The sequence below is a fragment of the Callithrix jacchus genome, chromosome 12 (assembly GCF_049354715.1).
Source record: "Callithrix jacchus isolate 240 chromosome 12, calJac240_pri, whole genome shotgun sequence".
NCBI classification, from domain to species: domain Eukaryota; kingdom Metazoa; phylum Chordata; class Mammalia; order Primates; family Cebidae; genus Callithrix; species Callithrix jacchus.
The window spans coordinates 113,215,997-113,236,823 of NC_133513.1; the positions used below are offsets into that span (position 1 = coordinate 113,215,997).

Below are 20,827 nucleotides of genomic sequence, written 5' to 3' on the forward strand. Positions count from 1 at the left end.
GTGATCTTGGCTCACTGCAACATCCACCTCCTAAGTTCAAGTGATTCTTCTGCCTCAGCCTCCCAAGTAGCTGGGATTATAGGCACGTGCCACCACACCTGGCTAATTTTGTATTTTTAGTAGAGACAGTGTTTCACCATGTTGGCCAGGCTGATCTTGAACTCTTGACCTCAGGTGATCTGCCTGCCTTGGCCTCCAAAAGTGCTGGGATTACAAGTGTGAACCACCATGCCCAGCCAAATTTTTAATTTTTTTTTTTTTTTTTTAGAGATGGGGTCTTGCTATGTTGTCCAGGCTGATCTCAAACTTTGGGCCTCAAGTGACCCTCCTGCTTCAGCCTTCCAGTGCTTTGGGATTATAGGCATGAACCTCTATGACTGGCCTTTTTTGTTTTCAATAAGTCTCAGTTTATTGGATTCTTTTAGTATACATTTCTTTTTCTTTTTTTGGAAGGGAGGAAGGCAGGAAGGGAGGAAAGGAGGAAAGGAGAGAGGAAGGAAGGGAGGGAGGGAGGGAGAGAAGGGAAGGAAGAAAATCAGGCAGTGAGAGAGACATTGCCCACCTGGATCTAGAGGTCTATAAGTTGATTTCTTTCTTTCTTTTTTGTTGAGAGAAGGAAAGAAAAAAAGGAGTGAAGGAGAGGAAGAAAGATGAAGAAAAAGAGGGAGAGAGAATGGAAATGTTGCTTTATTCTAAAAAAAATGGGTATTAATGGCCAATCAATATTTCATTTAAACCTATGAGTAGGTGTGATGTGGTATTGACAAGAATGTATATTTTGTGTATTTAAAGTGGAGAGCTCTATAAATATTTATTAAGTTTACTTGTTCCAGATCTGAGTTCGAGTCCTTGATATCCTTATTAATTTTCTGTCTCATTGAGTCTAAGACTCTATGTATCTGGGTGTTAGGATCGTTAGCTCTTATTGTTGCATTTGTCCTTCTACCACTATATCTTTGTTGCTTTAAAATTTATTTTATCAGATACAAGAATTGCAACTCCTGCTTTTTATTTATTTATTTATTTTTGCTCTCCATTTGGTTGGTAAATCTTTCTCCATCCCCTTTGTTTTGAGTCTTTGTGTATCCTTGCATGTGAAACGGGTCTGGATGTAGCATGCCAGTTGGGTTTTGGCTGTATCTTTTGATTGGCGGATTTAGTCGTTTTAAATTTAGGATTACTGCCATTTGATGTTAACTGGCTGTTTTATCCATTCATTGATGTAAATTCTTCTTTATGTTGATGCTCTTTACTTTTTGGTATATTTTTAGAAAGGCTAATACTGGTTGTTTCTTTCTATGTGTAATGCCTCTTTCAGAAGCTCTTGTAAAGCAGGCCTGGTGGTAATAAAATCTCTGAGTACTTGCTTGTTCATAAAACATTTTATTTTTCCTTCAGTTGTGAAACTTAGTTTGGTTGGATATGAAATTCTGGGCTGAAAGTTCTGTTCTTTAAGAATGTTGAATATCGGCCCCCACTCTTTTCTGGCTTGTAGAGTTTCTGCTGAGAGATCTGCTGAAAGTCTGATAGGCTTCCCTTTGTGGGTAACCTGGCCTTTCTCTCTGGCTGCCCTTAGTATTTTCTCCTTTGTTTCAACCTGGTGAATCTAACGATTATGTGCCTTGGGGTTGCTCTTCTTGAGGAATATCTCTGTGGTGTTCTCTGTATTACCTGGGGTTGAATATTGTCCTGCTTTGCTAGTTTAGGAAAATTTTCCTGAAGAATATTTTCCAGCTTGGATTCATTCTCTCCGTTGCATTCAGGTACATCTATCAAACGTAAATTTGGTCTTTTCACATAGTCCCACATTTCTTGGAGACTTTGCTCATTCCTTTTTATCCTTTTTTCTCTAATCTTGTCTTCTTGTTTTATTTCAGTGTGGCTTCCTTCTTGAGTCTGTAATAGGCGACTCTGCCTTCCTGGAGCTCCAAACGTCGGTCAGAAGGGGAACCCGTCCCGTTTACTCTGCACCAAGAGCTGCCACGCCGAGGTGCTGGCAAAACCGCTGCACCGGCCACAAGAGTCACACTGGCGACCTGTGCGGCTCCTCCACTGGGAATCTTCTGCTCCATGAGTGACAAAAATTTGTCTGAAAGTGTGGCGTCCTCTCGTTCTCTGCGCTTTCACTGGGAGCTGCAATCCCAAGATGTTAGCGATCAGCCATTTTGGATCGTTCCTCCTCTTTTTTTTTTGAGACAGTCTTGCTCTGTCTCCAGGCTGGAGTGCTGGAATGCAGTGGTGTGATCTCGGCTCACTGCAACCTCCAGCTGTCGGGTTCAAGCAATTCTCCTGCCTCAGCCTCCTGAGTAGCTGGGACTATAGGCATGCAACACCACGCCCAGCTAGTTTTTGTCTTTTTAGTAGAGACAAGGTTTCACCATGTTGGCCAGGACGGTCTCGAACTCTTGACCTTGTGATCTGACTGCCTCGTCTTCCCTAAGTGCTGGGATTACAGGTGTGAGCCACCGTGCCTGGCCAGCATAAATTTCCTAAGGATTTAAAATTTAAAAATCGGGCCAGGTATAGTAGCTCATGTCTGTAATTCCAGCACTTTGGGAGGCCAAGGTGGTCAGATCATGAGGTCAAGAGATCGAGACTATTCTGGCCAACATGGTGAAACCCTGTCTCTACTAAAAATACAAAAATTAGCTGGGCATGGTGGTGCATGCCTGTAGTACCAGCTACTCAGGAGGCTGAGGCAGAATAATCGCTTGAACCCTGGAGATGGAGGTTGCAGTGAGCTGGGATCACACGGCTGCACTCCAGCCTGGTGACATAGCAAGACTCCATCTCAAAAAAAAATTTTTTTAAAAAAAATCAAATCATATTTCATCTACATAGAGTACATATCCTACAATTCACTGTAAATAACAATTTTAAAGGTAGTTACTATGTTACAGAATTACTCTCAATCTCTATGTATAGATGTATACATGTGTATATATAACATATTTAAGTAGTCAGTTATACTGCTGACTTTTGCGTTTCTTTTCAAATAATCACATAAAATAATCTTCTTTACCTGACTGCATCCTATTCATTTTATAAATGTTTTTCTACACTTTTTAGTACATTCTTATGAAGATGATATACACATACAGTCATATAACCATCACCAAACCAAACTATAGGAGAGTTCAATCACACCTCCAAATCTCCCTAGACCCCTTTGTATTTTATCTTCTCCCCCAGCCCGCAGCCCCTGGCAACCACTGATCCGTTTTCCAACCCTATAGGTTTTCCTTTTTCAGAAAGGAAATGGAATCATAAATATTTATATAAATAGAATCATACAGTAACATAGCCCTTTAATTCTGGCTTCTTGGCATAATTCATTTCAGTCATCCCTGTTGTTGCATGTATCCATATTTCATTTATTTTCATTGCTAAGTATTATTCAGTCGTTCAGATGATGTACCACAGTTGTTTTTCATTTGTTTGTTTGAGACAGAGTCTCAGTCTGTCTCCCAGACTGGAGTGCAGATCATGGCTAATCACAGCCTTAACCTCCTGGGCTCCAGTGATCCTCTTGTCTCAACTTCCTGAGTAGCTGAGACTACAGGCATGCACCACTAGACCTGGCTAATTTGTTGGCAGGGAAGTAGATAGAGACAGGGTCTCACTATGTTGCCCAGGCTGGACTCCCAATTCCTGGGCTCAAGCAACCCTCCTGCCTGGGCCTTCCAAAGTGCTAGGATTACATAGTGTGAGCCACTGCCCCTGGACCACAGTTTGTTTATCCATACAGAAGGTTAAGGGCACTTGGGGTATGTATCAGTCAGGGTTCTCAAGAGACTCTATCTATCCATCTAGAATGAATAAATGAAAGTTTATTTTAAGAAATTGGCTCCTGTAATTGTGGCAGCTAGTAAGTTCACAATTTATAGGGCTGCAGGGCAGGCCAGCAAGCTGGGAATGCAGGGAGGGTTTCTGAGTTCCAGTTTTGAGGCAAATTCCTTCTTTTCTGGGAAACCTGTTTTTGCTCTTAAGACCTGCACCAGCCAGGTGAGGTGGCTCATGCCTGTAATCCTGGCACTTTGGGAGGCTGAAGCAGGAAGATAACTTGAGGTCTGGAGTTCAAGACCAGCCTGGCCAACATGGCAAAACCCTGTCTTTACTAAAAATACACCTTAGCCTACCAAAATGCTGGGAGTATAGGTGTGAGCCACCATGCCAACAGAGATCAGACAGAGCAGTAAGGACCCAATGTGTAAGGAATAAACATGCCTGCCTTTCTTTTGTTCATTGCACTCTCATGGTAAGATAGCTGGTGAGTAGTACTTTCTGCAGAAAGTAAAATTGATTTGCTGAGAAAACTTTTTGTCTAAATGCTGATTTCCTTGCAGTACCTAAGAACATGTATTCTGTCTCTAACACCAGCCTTACACTTTTTATAGCTACAGAAATGAAGAGTAAACAATATATATACACACATATATGCATTAAATTCTATTTTACAAAATAAAAGGATAAGCTAAAAACTCAGAATCTGGGTCTTGGTGGACAGCTGGTAGACAAACAGAAAATAGAAGAAACCTTAAGTAAATGATGATCAATATACTAGTTCCTAAGTTAGATGGTGAGATCATGATTACTGTGGAGACAGAAGTGACTCCATCTATGACGCTAATCCATTATATTGACTTCTGATTAGCCCCAGTTCTGTGAATGCCTTCTGATTCCTATCTATTGTTCTTAGTGTAAGAACATGTCAACCTTGATGTTAGCACACAATTATAGGCTATGATGCCTACAGCATTCTTGCAGATTCTGGAGGTTTGCCTTCAATTGTCTTGCTGGAACACATAGACCCTTTCCCTAGATATTATGAGCCCTGGATTTGGAGGGTAACAGTATGAAGATCTACCTGCCTTGCTGCCACTCAAGACCAGGGTGCTGGCTGGGTGCAGTAGCTCATGCCTGTAATCCCAGTGCTTTGGGAGGCCAGGGCGGGTGGATCACTTGAGGTCAGGAGTTCAAGACCAGCCTGGCCAACATGGTGAAACCCCATCTCCACTAGAAATACAAAAAAAAAAAATTAGCCAGGCAAGGTGGCAGGCACCTGTAATCCCAGCTACTCCAGAGGCTGAGGCAGGAGAATTGCTTGATCTGTGGAGGCAGAGGTTGCAGTGAGCCAAGATCACGCCACTGCACTCATCTGGACAACAGAGTGAGACTCTGTCTCAGAACAAAAAGGCCAGCTGGGTGCGTGGTTCATGCCTGTGATCCCAGCACTTTGGGAGGCCAAGGGGGTGGATCACAAGGGCAGGAGTTCAAGACCAGCCTGGCCAACATGGTGAAACCTCGGCCTCTAGTAAAAATACAAAAATTAGCCAGGCGTGGTAGCGGGTGCCTGTAATTCAAATTATTTGGGAGGCTGAGGCAGGAGAATTGCTTTTGCCCAGCAGGCAGAGGTTGCAGTGAGCTGAGATCATGGCACTGCACTCCAGCCTGGCAACAGAGCAAGACTCCATCTTGGGGGAAAAAAACCAAAAACCAGGGCTCCATCCATAAGTTACACAAACAAATCAACTTTCACTCACAAACTGGATTTGTCTGCCTTATTCTTTGGTTTCTCTGCTCCTTCTGTGTTTGGCTGTCACTTTGAATATACAGTCACTTTCATGGAACAGTTGTTTGTTATTTCATTAAAATATGAAGTTAAAAAAGGGCCATGCATGGACTAATGACAGTATGTTGCAATCCAAGGATTGTAGTAAAACCAATTTTGTGCACTTGCAGTCCATTTTTTTAAAAGAGAAAAATTAGTGGCAATATGGATACTATTTTGGAATGGGAAGAGAATAATGGCATGGCCAAGCATGGTGGCTCATGACTGTAATACCAGCACTTTGGGAGGCTGAGGCTGGTGGATCAGTTGAGGTCAGGAGTTAAAGACCAATTTGACCAACACGGTGAAACTCCATCTCTACTAAAAATACAAAAACTAGCTGGGCATGGCGGCATGTGCCTGTAGTCCTAGCTACTTGGAGGCTGAGGCAGGAGAATCACTTGAACCCAGGAAATGGAGGTTGCAGTCAGCTGAGATCATGCCACTGCACTCCAGCCTGGGCAACAGAGTAAGACCCTGTGTCAAGGAAAAAAAAAATAATAGCATGAAGATCCAGGAAAGAAAGGCATTCCAATAATCAGTGAAAATTATAGACCAGCAGACCAGGGCGGTAAAAGTAAAGATAGAGAATAGACAGATTTAAATGACAAACAAGAGGGGGCATGGGCAGGACTTTGTGATGATATGAATGTAGGGAAGAAGGCAGGTGGTGGAGATGGCTGATATTTCTAGTTTGTGAAAATGATGTCTCATTCATCAATATAGGGAATGCCTGGGCAGAATTTTGAGGGGTCTAAAGACCCTGGGGGACTATTCAAAATTCAAGTATGGAGCTCAAGACATGGAGAGATAAAAACTAGAGAACAATTTGTGTATAATACTGATACCCACTGTCCCTGTGCCAGACCCTGGACCAAGCGTGTTATTTTGCTGAATTTTTACAACAATCACATGATGCCATTATGAGGAGAGGAGAAAACTGATGGACTAAAGAAATGCTGAACAGGGTTTCTTCAACTGAAGCATCCAAGTGAGATGAGAAACTCTTAGGTTTGTAATAGTGACCACTGGTAAGGTTATCCAATTTTTCTCTGTCAGTTCTTGACAGCCAGTGCAAAGAAGTAAAACACACAGACACACAGACACACAAAACCTAAGGTTAGGGATTTGTGGTAAAGGATAAGGAGGTGAGAAACCAAAAACCAAGGTAGCCAGTGAGAGTTTCTTTTTTCTTTTTCTTTTATTTTTTGGGACAGAGTTTTGCTCTGTCGCCCAGGCTGGAGTGCAGTGGCATGATTTTGGCTCAATACAACCTCTGCCTCCCGGGTTCAAGCGATTCTCCTGCCTCAGCTTCCCAAGTAGCTGGGATTACATGTGCAGGCCACCATGCCTGGCTAATTTTTGTATTTTTAGTAGAGACAGGGATTCACCATGTTGGCCAGGCTGGTCTTGAACTCTTGACCTCAGGTGATCCACCCACTTCGGCCTCTCAAAGTGCTGGGATTACAGGCACGAACCACCACGCCCAGCCCAGTGAGAGTTTTTTTAACTGATGATGCTGTTAGGGTCCTGGTCTAATAGACTGAGATCAGGGGGCAGTGGAAGGACCTTAGGAAGGAGCCCATTAAGACCTTCGAAGGATTTAGCAGACTTCCAATCCCCAATCAAAACAGACCACAGATGTGGGGACTCTACTTGTCATGTAGATCATAAACTTGTGATTTTTCTAAACCATTCAAAATGACTTGAATACAACAACCTCTGATAACAGTAGAACCTGAGCTTGCTATGGGCTGTGCTTCTGACATGTCTATGTCCCTCACTTGTCTTATTTCAAATTTAGTCCTGCCTTTTGCCATTTGTTTTTAGTTGCCTGATTTTTTGAAAGGGGGGCCAGGATGAAGCGCAGCACAAGGGGAGGAGATACAGCCATGTCCATACTTTTCCTTTTTTTAGAAATTAATTTTATCAGGTATATGTATATAGAGAATTAAATAGATCTATAGGACTTCGGGGTATAGGGCTTTGTTAGGAAAAACAGAAGTTCCTCTCCTGAAACCTCTTCCATTTCCTGTTCCCTAGAGTTATCTACTCTCAAGTATTTTCTTTTTTTTTTTTTTGAGACGGGGTTCTCACTATGTTGCCCAGACTGGAGTACGGTGGCACAATCACGGCTGCAGCCTAAACCTCTTGGGCTCAAGTGATCCTCTCACCTCAGCCTCCTGAGTAGCTGGGACTACAGGCACATGCCATTGTGCCCAGCTAATTTTTTTTATTTTTCATTATCATCTGGAGAGACAGGGTCTCACTATGTTGCTTAGGCTGGTCTTGAATTCCTGGGCTCATGTAATACTCCTGCCTTCACCTCCCAAAGTGTTGTGGTTACAGGTGTGAGCCATGGTGCCTAGCTACTACTCTCAACTCTAAACTGGATTTTTAGGATACACCTCCCTATATTTAAATAGTTTGACTATATTGCCACAACTTGATTTCTCAACCTTAGGTATTATTGACTTCCCATCATAAAATATAAGAATTTCTCTCTCTCTTATTCCTCATCTACCACATAAAGTCACACTTCCTAATTTTTTATTTTTTGTAGAGATGGGATCTCACTATGTTGCTCTGGCAGATCTCAAACTTCTAACTCAAACAATCCTCCCGCCTCAGCCTCCCGCAGTTCTAGGATTATAGGGGTGAACCACTATGCTGGGCTTTGGGGTCTTTTTAATAAAAGCACTAATCCCATTCGTGAAGGCTCTACCCCCATGACTTAATTACCTCCCAAAGTTCCCACCTTCTAATATCATCACCTTGGTGATTAGGTTTTAATTTAGGAATTTTGGGAGGATACACTCAGATGATAGCAACAAAGGCACAAATGTCTCTTTGAGACCCTGCTCTCTCTCTTTTTTTTTAGATGGGGTTTTGCTCTTGTTGCCCAGGTTGGAGTGCAATGGCAAAATCTTGGCTCGTCGTAATCTCCACCTCCTGAGTTCAAGCGATTCTTCTATCTCAGTCTCCAGAGTAGCTGGGATTACAGGCATGTGCTACCATGCCCAGCTAATTTTGCATTTTCAGTAGAGATGGGGTTTCTCCATATTGGTCAGGCTGGTCCACCTGCCTCCCAAAGTGTTGGGATTACAGGCATGAGCCACCGCGCCTGGCCCCTTTGGTTGTTTCTTATCAAGTTTTTAGATAGTTCCTCTTTTGACTTCTTGTATATTGGCATCCTCCAAGGTTCTCAGTCTACTCCTCTTCTATGCCTTCCTGGGAGAATATTTTCTCTAACACTAAGATTAAACTACGCCTGCAGATTTATGACTCCCCCAAAGCCAGTCTGAGTGAGCTCCGGACTGCTATATCCATTTATACACTGAATGGCTTAAAATATATACCCAACCAGCAAGTACAAAACAAAATAACTTTCCCTATAACCTGTTTCTTCTCCCATATTCCTTAACTCAGTAAAAGGCCCCAGTCTGGGCAGCCATCCAAGCCATTAACATGGGAGTTGGCCTGGAGCAGTAGCTCACGATTGTAATCCCAGCACTTTGGGAGACTGAGGCAGGTGGAGCACTGGAGGTCAGGAGTTTGAGACCAGCCTGGCCAACATGGTGAAACCCCATCTCTACTAAAAAAAAAAAAAAAAAATTAGCTGGCTATGGTGGCTCGTGCCTGTAATCCCAGCTACCTGGGAGGCTGAGGCAGGAGAATTGCTGGAACCTGGGAGGCGGAGGCTGCAGTGAGCTAAGACTGAATTCCAGCCTGGGTGACAGAGCGAGACTCCATCTCAAAAACAAACATGGGAATTATCTCAGTTTCCCCTTTCTCTTCTCTTTCTGCCCTATCCTATTATGTCTATAACCTTCAGTCTCTTCTCACTACTACCGCCCAAATCCACTCAATATATACCTCCTTTTCTCTTGGACTGTTGAAATAATCTCCCAGAAGTTTTTTCAGCCTGCTTTCATTCCTATAATACTGCACACTAATGCTTCAGTTATCCTGCTACTATATAGATGTCATGTTACTCTTCTGCCTAAAACCGCTGAATATATGTGGAAGAGTGAGGGACCAAGAATAGCCAGGATACTTTTAAAGAAGAGCAAGAAGGAGACACACCCTACCAGGATGAGAACTTTTTATGAAGATATAGTTTGGTATTGGCACAGGCATAGATAAGTTGACCAATGGAGTAGAACAGAAAGTCCATAATGATAATAAACTCAGTATATATGAAACTCCCGTATCCTGGTGGCCATGAAGCTGTGCTGTTCAGACCTCCCTCCAAGAGAATCTGCTGCAAGGAGTGTAGCTAGCGGACAGCCTCCAAGTGCTGTGTTTTCCCCTCTATGGCAGTATTCACGTGAATACTCTCCCAAAGCCGACTCCCCCAGAGCTGCTTTCAGCCAGTGAATGAGACGGTGGAGGCACTGGAGCTGGAATCTGTGGGACTCCTCTAGGGGGCAGTCTTTGTTATGGGGCTCCCCACGGGGCTAATCCAGGGCTTTCTCAAAGCTGCAAGTCTGAGATAATCCCCAGCCAGCTCTTCTTCCTTCCTTCTCTTTTCACAGGTGTCCAACCTGAATTGTGGGTATCCTTGACTATTCCATTTCCCTTCTCCCTTCATCCTTTACAAGATTTTCCTTCAGTCCACCTCTTGCACATCTAATTTCCTGACATATTCTTCTTAAAGAACTCAAATTGCACAATAACACAGGGAGCATGTTAGATCAACTTGGCGGAGGGTGTTCAACAGAGATTGAAAATAATGATTATCTGTACAAAAAAATTAAAAATTGGATCCCTAAACATATGTAAAATTTAACTGCAGGAAGATTAATGACTCAAAAGATCAAAGTTTTATTTTTTGAGACAGGGTCTTGTTCTGTCACCCAGGCTGGAGTACAGTGGTGATCTAGGCTCACTGAAACCTCTGCCTCCCAGGTTCAAGCGATTCTTGTGTCTCAGTCCCCTGGGTAGCTGGGATTACAGGCATGCACCACCATGCCTAATATATTTAAATTTATTTATTTTGAGATGGAGTCCCACTCTTGTTGTCCAGGCTGGAGTGTAATGGTGCAATTTTGGCTCACCACAACCGACTCCTGGGTTCAAGCAATTCTCCTGCCTCAGCCTCCCAAGTAGCTGAGATTACAGGCATGTGCCACCATGCCCAGCTAATTTTGTATTTTTTCATTAGAGATGGGGTTTCACCATGTTTGTCATGATGGTCTTGAACTCCTTTGTGATCCACCCGCCTCAGCCTCCCTAAGTGCTAGAATTACAGGCGTAAGCCAATGAACCCACTAATTTTTATATTTTTAATAGAGATGGGGTTTCACCATGCTGGCCAGGCTGGTCTCAAACTCCTGCTCTCAAGTGATCCACCTGTCTCTGCCTCCCAAAGTGCTGGGATTACAGGCATGTGCCACCATGCCCAGCTAATTTTTTGTATTTTTAGTAGAGACGGGGTTTCACCATGTTGACCAGGATGGTCTCAATCTCTTGACTTCATGATCCACCCGCCTTGGCCTCCCAAAGTGCTGGGATTACAGGCGTGAGCCACCGCGCCCAGCCTGCACCATCCGTCTTAACGCCGCTGTTTTGGCCGGTGCAGTGGGTTGCTCATATTTTGGCCCTGGGAATTAACAACTTGGATGTCCACTCAGAGACCTAATTTGAAAGTTGGTAATTACAAAGACGACAGGTGGATAAATTTACAATGATGGGAAGAAACCAGTGTAAAAAGGCTGAGAATACTCAAAATCAGAATGCCTCTCCCTCTAAAGAGGATCACAGTTCCTCATCAACAAGGGAACAAGACTTGATGGAGAACAAGTGCATCCCATTAACAGAATCAGGTTTCAGAAGATGGATAATAAGAAACTTCTGTGAGTTAAAAGAACATGTTGTAGCCCAATGTAAAGAAACTAAGAACTTTGAAAAAAGGTTTGACGAAATCCTAATGAGAATAGACAATTTAGAGAGGAATATAAGTGAATTAATGGAACTGAAGAATACAATGCAGGAACTCCGAGAAGTATGCACAGCTTTAAACATTTGAATTGTTCAAGCAGAAGAAAGGATATCAGAGGTCGAAGTCCAACTTAATGAAATAAAACGAGAAGACAAGATTAGAGAAAAAAGGATAAAAAGGAATGAGCAAAGTCTCCAAGAAATGTGGGACTATGTGAAAAGACCAAATTTATATTTGATAGGTGTACCTGAATGCAACGGAGAGAATGAATCCAAGCTGGAAAATATTCTTCAGGAAAATTTTCCTAAACTAGCAAAGCAGGACAATATTCAACCCCAGGTAATACAGAGAACACCACAGAGATATTCCTCAAGAAGAGCAACCCCAAGGCACATAATCGTTAGATTCACCAGGTTGAAATGAAGGAGAAAATACTAAGGGCAGCCAGAGAGAAAGGCCAGGTTACCCACAAAGGGAAGCCTATCAGACTTTCAGCAGATCTCTCAGTGGAAACTCTACAAGCCAGAAGAGAGTGGGGGCCGATATTCTTAAAGAATATCTGTTCTTTAACATTCTTAAAGAACAGAACTTTCAGCCCAGAATTTCATATCCAGCCAAACTAAGCTTCACAACTAAAGGAAAAATAAAATCTTTTATGAACAAGCAAGTACTCAGAGATTTTATTACCACCAGGCCTGCTTTACAAGAGCTTCTGAAAGAGGCATTACACATAGAAAGAAACAACCAGTATTAGCCTTTCTAAAAATATACCAAAAAGTAAAGAGCATCAACATAAAGAAGAATTTACATCAATGAATGGATAAAACAGCCAGTTAACATCAAATGGCAGTAATCCTAAATTTAAAACGACTAAATCCGCCAATCAAAAGATACAGCCAAAACCCAACTGGCATGCTACATCCAGACCCGTTTCACATGCAAGGATACACAAAGACTCAAAACAAAGGGGATGGAGAAAGATTTACCAACCAAATGGAGAGCAAAAATAAATAAATAAATAAAAAGCAGGAGTTGCAATTCTTGTATCTGATAAAATAGATTTTAAAGCAACAAAGATATAGTGGTAGAAGGATCAATGCAACAATAAGAGCTAACGATCCTAACACCCAGATACATAGAGTCTTAGACTCAATGAGACAGAAAATTAATAAGGATATCAAGGACTCGAACGCAGAACTGGAACAAGTAAACTTAATATTTATAGAGCTCTCAACTTTAAATACACAAAATATACATTCTTGTCAATACCACATCACACCTACTCATAGGTTTAAATGAAATATTGATTGGCCATTATTAATACCCATTTTTTTAAGAATAAAGCAACATTTCTGTTCTCTCTCCTTCTTTTTCTTCCTCTTTCTTCCTCTCCTTTACTCCTTTGTTTTCTTTCCTTCTCTCAAAAAAAGAAAAAAAAGCGATCAACTTGTAGACCTCTAGATCCAGGTTGGCAATGTCTCTCTCATTGCTTGATTTCCTTCCTTCCCTTCTCTCCCTCCCTCCCTCCCTCCCTCCCTCCCTTTCTCCCTTCCTTCCTCCTTTTCTCCCTTCCTGCCTTCCTCCCTTCCTAAAAAAAATAAATAAATTAGAAAAAAACCTCTTAGCTTCTATGAATGAATATCTTTTAGAATCTATAATTTAGACCCTGAGGTAGGGAAATATTCCTTAAACAAAGACACATATACACTGAAGATAAAGAGATTTAACCATTTTAAAATTAAAAGCTTTTGTTTATCAAAACCATTTTAAAAATTTTGTTTATTTTGAGATGGAGTCTTGCTCTGTTACACAGCCTGGAGTACAGTGGTGAGATCTGGGCTCACCACAACCTCTGTCTCTCAGGTTCAAGCATTCTCCCATCTCAGCCCCCCAAGTAGCTATTACAGGCACATGCCACCACTCCTGGCTAATTTTTGTATTTTTGCAGATTCAGGGTTTCACCATATTGGCCAGGCTAGATCAGGACCATTCTGGTCAACATGGTGAAACCCCATCTCTACTAAAAAAAAAACAAAAAACAAAAAACAAGCAAACAAAAAAACTAGCTGGGTGTGACTGTATGCACTACTATCCCAACCACTTGGGAGGCTGAGGCATGAGAATTGCTTGAACCCAGGAGGCAGAGGTTGCAGTGAGCCAAGATTGTGCCACTGCATTCCACACTGGTGACAGAGGAAGACTCCATCTCAACAACAACAACAACAACAACAAAAAAAAAAACAGAGGAGGGACAAGTTATAAAGTAGGAGAAGATATTTGTAATATACATATATAGGCAGGGCGCAATGTTTCCCAGCACTTTGGGAGGTCAAGGCAGGTGGATCACAAGGTCAGGAGTTTGAGACCAGCCTGACCAACATGGTAAAACCCTGTCTCTACTAAAAATACAAAAATTAGCTGGGCATGGTGGCATGCACCTGTAATCTCAGCTACTCGGGAAGCTGAGGCAAGAGAATCGTTTGAACCGGGGAAGCAGAGGTTGCGGTGAGCCAAGATCAAGCCACTGCACTCCAGACTGGGTGACAGAGCAAGACCCTGTCTTTAAAAAATTTTAAAAAATATATACATATATAACAAAGAATTATCATCAAAAATTCCTAAAAATCAAGAAAAGTACATGTAAACTAATGAAAAATAGGCAAAATATATCAGCAAGCATTTTTCAGAAGAGAAAACATGTATAGTTAACAGAATATGAAGAGATGTTCGACTTTATTAGGCAAGTGCAAATTAAGACCACATTGAGCTAATACCTCGACTGTCAGACTACAAAACTAAGTATTGAAGAAAATGTGGATCTGCTCAGAGAGTCTCCTAAACAATGCTGATGCAAGTACATATTCGTGTATTCACTTTGGGAAAAACGTTTGACATTATCCACCAAAATTGAGTGTTCATATATCCTGTTACCTGACAATTTCACTTTTAGGTATAGATTCAAATAGATCAAAGAAAAGCTTTTGTTCTCCCTGGTGGTCTAATGGTTGAGGGGTTGAAAGGCTCTTCTACATTTATCACAGGAGACATGGACAAGAATGTTCATAGCAGCATTATTCACAGTAGTAAAAACCTGGAAGCAACCCAAATATCCATTATGAGAAACCAGACAAATGTAGTATATTTACACACTGGAATATCATATAATAGTCTAAATGAATGAATGACAGCTATAAAATATCGTTGAATACTATGTGTGTTACACTAAGTCTCAAAAGATTACAAGGACATAATTTTTTCCTTTGTAATAGCCTTTACTTTTTTTTTTCTCCCCACAGCCAAGTGTACACTTGAGAGTTGTTTTATTTTTTTTTTTTTTGAGACCGAGTTTTGCTCTGTTGTCCAGGCTGAAGTGCCACTGCAATTTCCTCCTCCTGGGTTCAAGCAGTTCTCCTGCCTCAGCCTCCAGAGTAGCGGATTACAGGTGCTCATCTGTAATGCCATGCCTGGCTAATTTTTGCATTTTTAGTAGAGAAGGGGTTTTGCTATGTTGGTCAGGCTGGTCTTGAACTCCTGACCTTAGGAGAACAGCCCACCTCGGCCTCTCAAAGTGCTGGAAGGCATGAGCCACCATGTCCAGCCAATAGACTTTACTTATTAGAGCAGTTTTAGGTTTATAGAAAAATTGTGCATAAAATACAGAGTTTTCACATACCTCTCCCCCACTACAAACCTAGCTTCCCCTGTTATATTAATATTTTATATTAGTGTTAATAAGTGTATCAATAATTGATACATGGACTTCAATTAATTATAATGTATCAATATTGCTCATCAATTCCAACAAATACACAACTGATGAATTAATATTGATATATTATGATTAACTGAATTCCATAGTTTACATTAGACTCACTTTATGTGGCACAGTTCTATGGCTTTTGGCAAATGCATATCACATATCCACCATTAGCATATCATACTGAATAATTTCACTACCAGTAAAAATGCCCTGTGCTCCACCTATTCATCCCTCTCTCCTTCCCATGAACCTCTGGCAACAACTGAGTTTTGCCTTTCCCCAAATGTCATATAAAGTTGTAGTGTATGCAGCCTTTTCCAAATGGGTTTATTTCACTTAGCGATATACATTTAAGATTCCTACATGTCTTTTTGTAGCTTGATAGCTGTATTAGTCCATTTTCACAATGCTGATAAAGACATACCCGAGACTGGGAAGAAAATGAGGTTTAATTGGACTTACAGTTCTACATGGCTGGGGAGGCCTCATAATAAACCTAATAATAAATTATTAAATTACATAACTTTTATCTCTAGTGACTTCAAAAGAAGCAATTCAGTAAAAATGTTTCAAAAAATCATTTTAAAAATACAATGAAGACATGAAACTTGAAACTTCTATGTTTAAAAAAATGTTCAAGACAACTTTCTTCAGACCAGAATATATACTCGTTTAGTTTTATTTTTATTCTCTCACAATCATGGAGAATCAGGCCAAAAATAGAGTTAGAAATTATTCAAGAATGTCAGATCTGCTTCAAGTTACTTTTATAAGATAGATAGAAACAAATAAAATCTTTGTTTTTGTAAAGGAGTTTACACAGGTTTTCTTTAGACTATAAGAAAACGGGAACCATTTTTTACATATGTTCTAAGTAATAAGTCCTATTAAGTACTCAATCAGTATTTCTTCAATAACAAGCCAGCACTAGTATCAAGTGTTAGAAATAAAAAACATTAAAATTATTTCAATTATTCATCTTGAAATAAAATGTAAAGAACTATCTTTTCTGTCATGGTGATTCTTCATCGGGTAGGGATGAATGATGAGGCATGAATGACCAATGGAAAACATTCCAGAATAAAGACAGGGTCCTTGTCACACCATCATGAAATACTAGGCTCACAGACACTTTGAAAGGTGAGAAAAATAAAATTTATTAAGGAAAAGGATAAAGAGGAACCAGGGACCCTCAGCAGAGTGAGAGCTAGCCTAGGCTTCCCACTTCACAGATTGAATTCCAGGTTCCATACAGGAAGGGAAGAGGCCAGGCTCTCCACACAGAAAATAGTGCGAACTTCCCAAGGCTCCACTCCAGTGCCCACTCCTCCCAATGTGCAGGCCTGTTGGAGGTTCTCTGATGACCCCTTTATACTCAGCCACCTTATTCCTCTCTAAATGAGTACATCCAACTGCTGTTAGAATAAGGATGCTGCTTCCTACTATGAGGAAGTTTTGGGAAAACAGCACTCAGAGTCCCCTCAGAGGCCTAAGGGTTTTTGGCAGAAGGGGTCATTGTCCAAGGCTCCAGCTGCTTGACCATTCAACCTTTGATGGCTGAAGGTGAGACAACACACACCAGATTATTAGAAAACATGTATCAAAACAAATTGAGCCAGGTGCGCTGGCTCATGCCTGTAATCCCAGCACTTTTTAAAGGCTGAGGCAGGTGGGTCACCTGAGGTCAGGAGTTTGAGACCAGCCTGGCCAACAGAGTGAAACCCTGTCTCTACTAAAAATACAAAAAATACAAAACACTACATGGGCATGGTGGCAGGTGCCTAAATCCCAGCTACTAGGGAGCCTGAGACAAGATAATCTCCCAAACGTGGGAAGTGGAGGTTGGTAAGCCAAGATTCACCACTGAACTTCAGCTTGGGCCACAAGAGAGAAATTCTCAAACAAAACAAAACAAATCAAAGTGAATCAAAATAAGGGGAGGGGTAAAGACAGCTTTCAAGGCCTTTTACCAAAGCCTTGGTAAAAGTCCCAAGGCCTTTTACCAGTTTGCACAGGAGAGGGAGGCCACTGGTAAAAAGAAACTTGGCCCTTTGGCCAGCAAGTTGACCTTCTGGGTTCCCTTCCCCTGAGCCCAATCCTAAGCCAACCAGTTTAAGGTTTGAAAATTAACTTTTCTCAGTTTGGAGGATACATCTGAGGAAAGTGTTCCATAGTATAGAGACAAAATTACCTCTCTGTAAGACAGGACAGAAGAGGAGAAAGAAAAAGATGTTTTTTCAAAGGAGTCCCAGGGGTTCAGGATGGATTTCAAAGGGGTACAGATGGAAGATGGATGGGCAGGGGAGCAGGCACACCTGGTTTCCTTCTCTTCCTAGCAGATATATCCTGGGTATGTGAGGAAGAGGTATTCCCTCTTCTGTCCTTGCATCCCTGAGTCCCAGCAACCTTGGCAGGTGCCACCCAGAGGTGCCAAAGCAGCTTGCATTCATAAAGCAGGGAGGGCCTAGAGAATAGCAATTATCCACTCTCACCCATGTCTCTAGCGCACCTACTCTCAGCAGCCTTGGAGTTAACTAGACCTCATTTATGCCACGGATACTACTCACCCATGAAAAGGAACAATATAATGGATGCAACTGGAGACCATTATTCTAAGTGAAGTAACTGAGGAGTAGAAAACCAAACATCTTAGGTTCTCACTCCTAAGTGGGAACTAAGCTATGAGGGTACAAAGGCATAAGAATGATACAATGGGTTCTGGGGCCTTGGGGGAAAGGGCAGGAGGTGGATGACGGATAAAACACTAAACATTGGGTAGTGTACACTGCTCAGGTGATGAGTGCACCAAAATCTCAAAAGTCACCACTGAAAAATGAGAAAGCAGAAACTGTTTTCTACATATGTTCCAAATCATATTAAATGTTCAATTTTTCTTCAAAAACAAGCCAGCACTAGTACCAAGTGTTAGAAATAAAAAACATTAAAATTTCAATTATTCATTTTGAAATAAAGAACTATATATTTTTTTGTGGTGGTGAGTTTGTTGTGGTGTAACCAAACACGTGTTACCCCAAAAACTACTTAAATAAAAAAATATAAAAAAATTTAAAAGTCTACGATAGAGAAAGGTCTCATGAATCTCATGAATCTGTAAGTCATACTTCTGACAGCATGCCAAATAGATTTGTGTATTTGCATGTTGTGTATACAATATTTCTCTACTATAAAGAGCTCTAATTCATGGGCTTAAAGAAAAATACAAGTACATATGTCAACCATTTTATCAATAAAAAGACTAGCCAAATGCTTTTTCACATTTATGTGACTTAAGTAAAACCTTTTATAAATAAGCTGGTTTTCGAATTATTGAGAAAGTGTTAGAAATGCTGTGAAAATTCCTAGCATTGCTCTTTGCATTTGTCGATCACGTGATTTCATGCTTATTCCTGCAGAATACGATGAAGATTTGTTATAAGGGTTATAAAACTATACAACCCGGCCCAAGACAGAATGGTCTTTGCTTGTGTAATTTTTCATAAAAAAGACATAAAATAATTTGGCTTAATGAAAACATCTACATTCTGAGTTATTGGTAAAATACTCTTATATTTAACCTTAAGAAAAGTACTTAAATGGGGTGGGAACAGTGGCTCATGCCTCTAATTTGGGAGTACATCAGGAGGCCAAGGGGGGTCGATCACTTGAAGAGAGAAGTTCAAGACCAGCCTGGCCAACATGGTGAAACCCTGTCTCTCCTAAAAATACAGAAAAAATTAGCCTGTGTGGTGAGCACCTGTAGTCCCAGCTACTTGGGAAGCTGAGGCAAGAGAATTACTTGAACCCAGGAGGTGGAGGTGGCAGTGAACCCAGGTTGCACCACTGCACTCCAGCCTGGGCAATAAAAGCAAAACTGTCTCAAACAAACAGAAAAGAAAATTACTTAAACACCTGAAATTCACAGCTATAAAAATGGTTAACAGGGAATTTACTTTAAATAATGACTATCACAGTTTTCATCAACTAGATAAAACATTAATCTAATAAATGGTTATAAACAGACTTGTCATATGATTTGGTATCTAAGGTTATTAACAGATATAAAGTAGCTGGGTAATTTCCAACTCAAAAAATGTAGAAAAACGTTTTTAAAATGTTCTTATTAGGAGGTCAATATCTTTGTCTAATTCAAAGTTTCATAAAAGTTATGTATAAAATGATGTAATAGGAACCAGGAAATAAGAGAAGAAACTTAAAGATATAAAAAAGTATTTTTGATAAAGGTGAAAAAAAGCAATTTTATATAAGAAGGAATCTTGTGTGGTAAATTTTTTGTTCTAAAATAAAATGACCAGGTTGTTCAAGAAAGAAAATATTTAGGCAAAACAGAAAGTCTAAGCATGTTGTGAATCATCTATGTAAATTGATAATAAGATTAGTTAATGGAAACTTCACTTTTTTTTTTTTTTTTTAGAAAACAGGGTGGTATAATTTAGTTGAATATGAGTAAGAAGAAAATCCTAATAGTCTTTCCAGAGGTGGGTCTTTTATATTAACAAAATTACACAAATACAAACTATAATTCATTAAAACAAGACTTTATTTAAAATATTTAGTTATTTACTAATGAGACAGAGTTTCACTCTGTCACCCTGAACTGCACTGGTGCAATCCTGGTTCACTGCAACCTTTGCCTCCTGGGTTCCAGGAATTCCATCACAACTTTGCTTAAGTTTCTCTCCTTTCCCCAGCTCCCGGACTCTGCTCTGCCTTCAGTCTGAGCCAACATACAGACCCCATTTATGCCCCTCCTAAGAACAGGCTGACTTCTGGCTGAAACATTCCCTCAGCTTGAATCTGATTTTGCCATTCTCCACTCTTCCTCCCACCTTCCTTCTAATCTTGCTTGCTCCTCCATAAAAAACACAGCCCTTTTATGCCTTTTATGAGATGCTTGCAGATCTGATGCCTGGCGATTTCCCCATTGTAATACTCCTTTAGAATAAAATCACGTCTTACCTACATCAGAATTTATTTGACAATATCTGGAAACAGCCTCGGGACAATAACAATTATTCCCTCAAAGAGGACATCACAACCCATCTATTCTCAACTCTGATCATGTCTGCCTGTGCATTCCCAGCTTTCAAGAGCTCTGTAGCTTCTCTCAGTATAAAGACCCCGTCTATGGCTGCTGCAAGCAGGCTGGGACACCCGAAGGGGAGGACCCTCAGGAAGAAGACTGTGCTATTCATGAACTCCTTTGACATATCTGAATACTAATACTGCAATTTGGGAAAAAAAATATTTTTAAAAAACAAAAAAGTTATCTTTTAAAATCTAAAAAATTTAAATCATTGTTTTAAAAGCCTTACACAAGCCGGGTGCCCCTGTAATCCCAGCTACTTAAAACACTTAATTAAGGAGGGAGGCTGAGGCAGGAGAATGGCTTGGACCCAGGAGGTGGAAATTGCATTGAACTGAGATCACACCACTGCCCCCTAGCCTGGCAACAGAGACTCATCTGAAAACAAAACAAAAAAAGCCTGACACC

The 20,827-nt window shown here is 40.8% G+C and overlaps 1 protein-coding gene across 1 annotated transcript in view; it reads right to left on the minus strand.

Annotated features, from left to right (window-relative positions):
• Nucleotides 1-1,365: 1,365 nt before the first annotated feature.
• The window catches only part of LOC108587844 (uncharacterized), an 84,191-nt gene continuing 64,729 nt past the window's right edge, over nucleotides 1,366-20,827 (minus strand). The window contains exon 18 of the mRNA XM_078346864.1: nucleotides 1,366-2,133. Within this exon, the coding sequence (XP_078202990.1) occupies nucleotides 1,939-2,133 (195 nt within the window). The 3' untranslated portion in view covers nucleotides 1,366-1,938. The remainder of the gene's footprint in view (nucleotides 2,134-20,827) is intronic.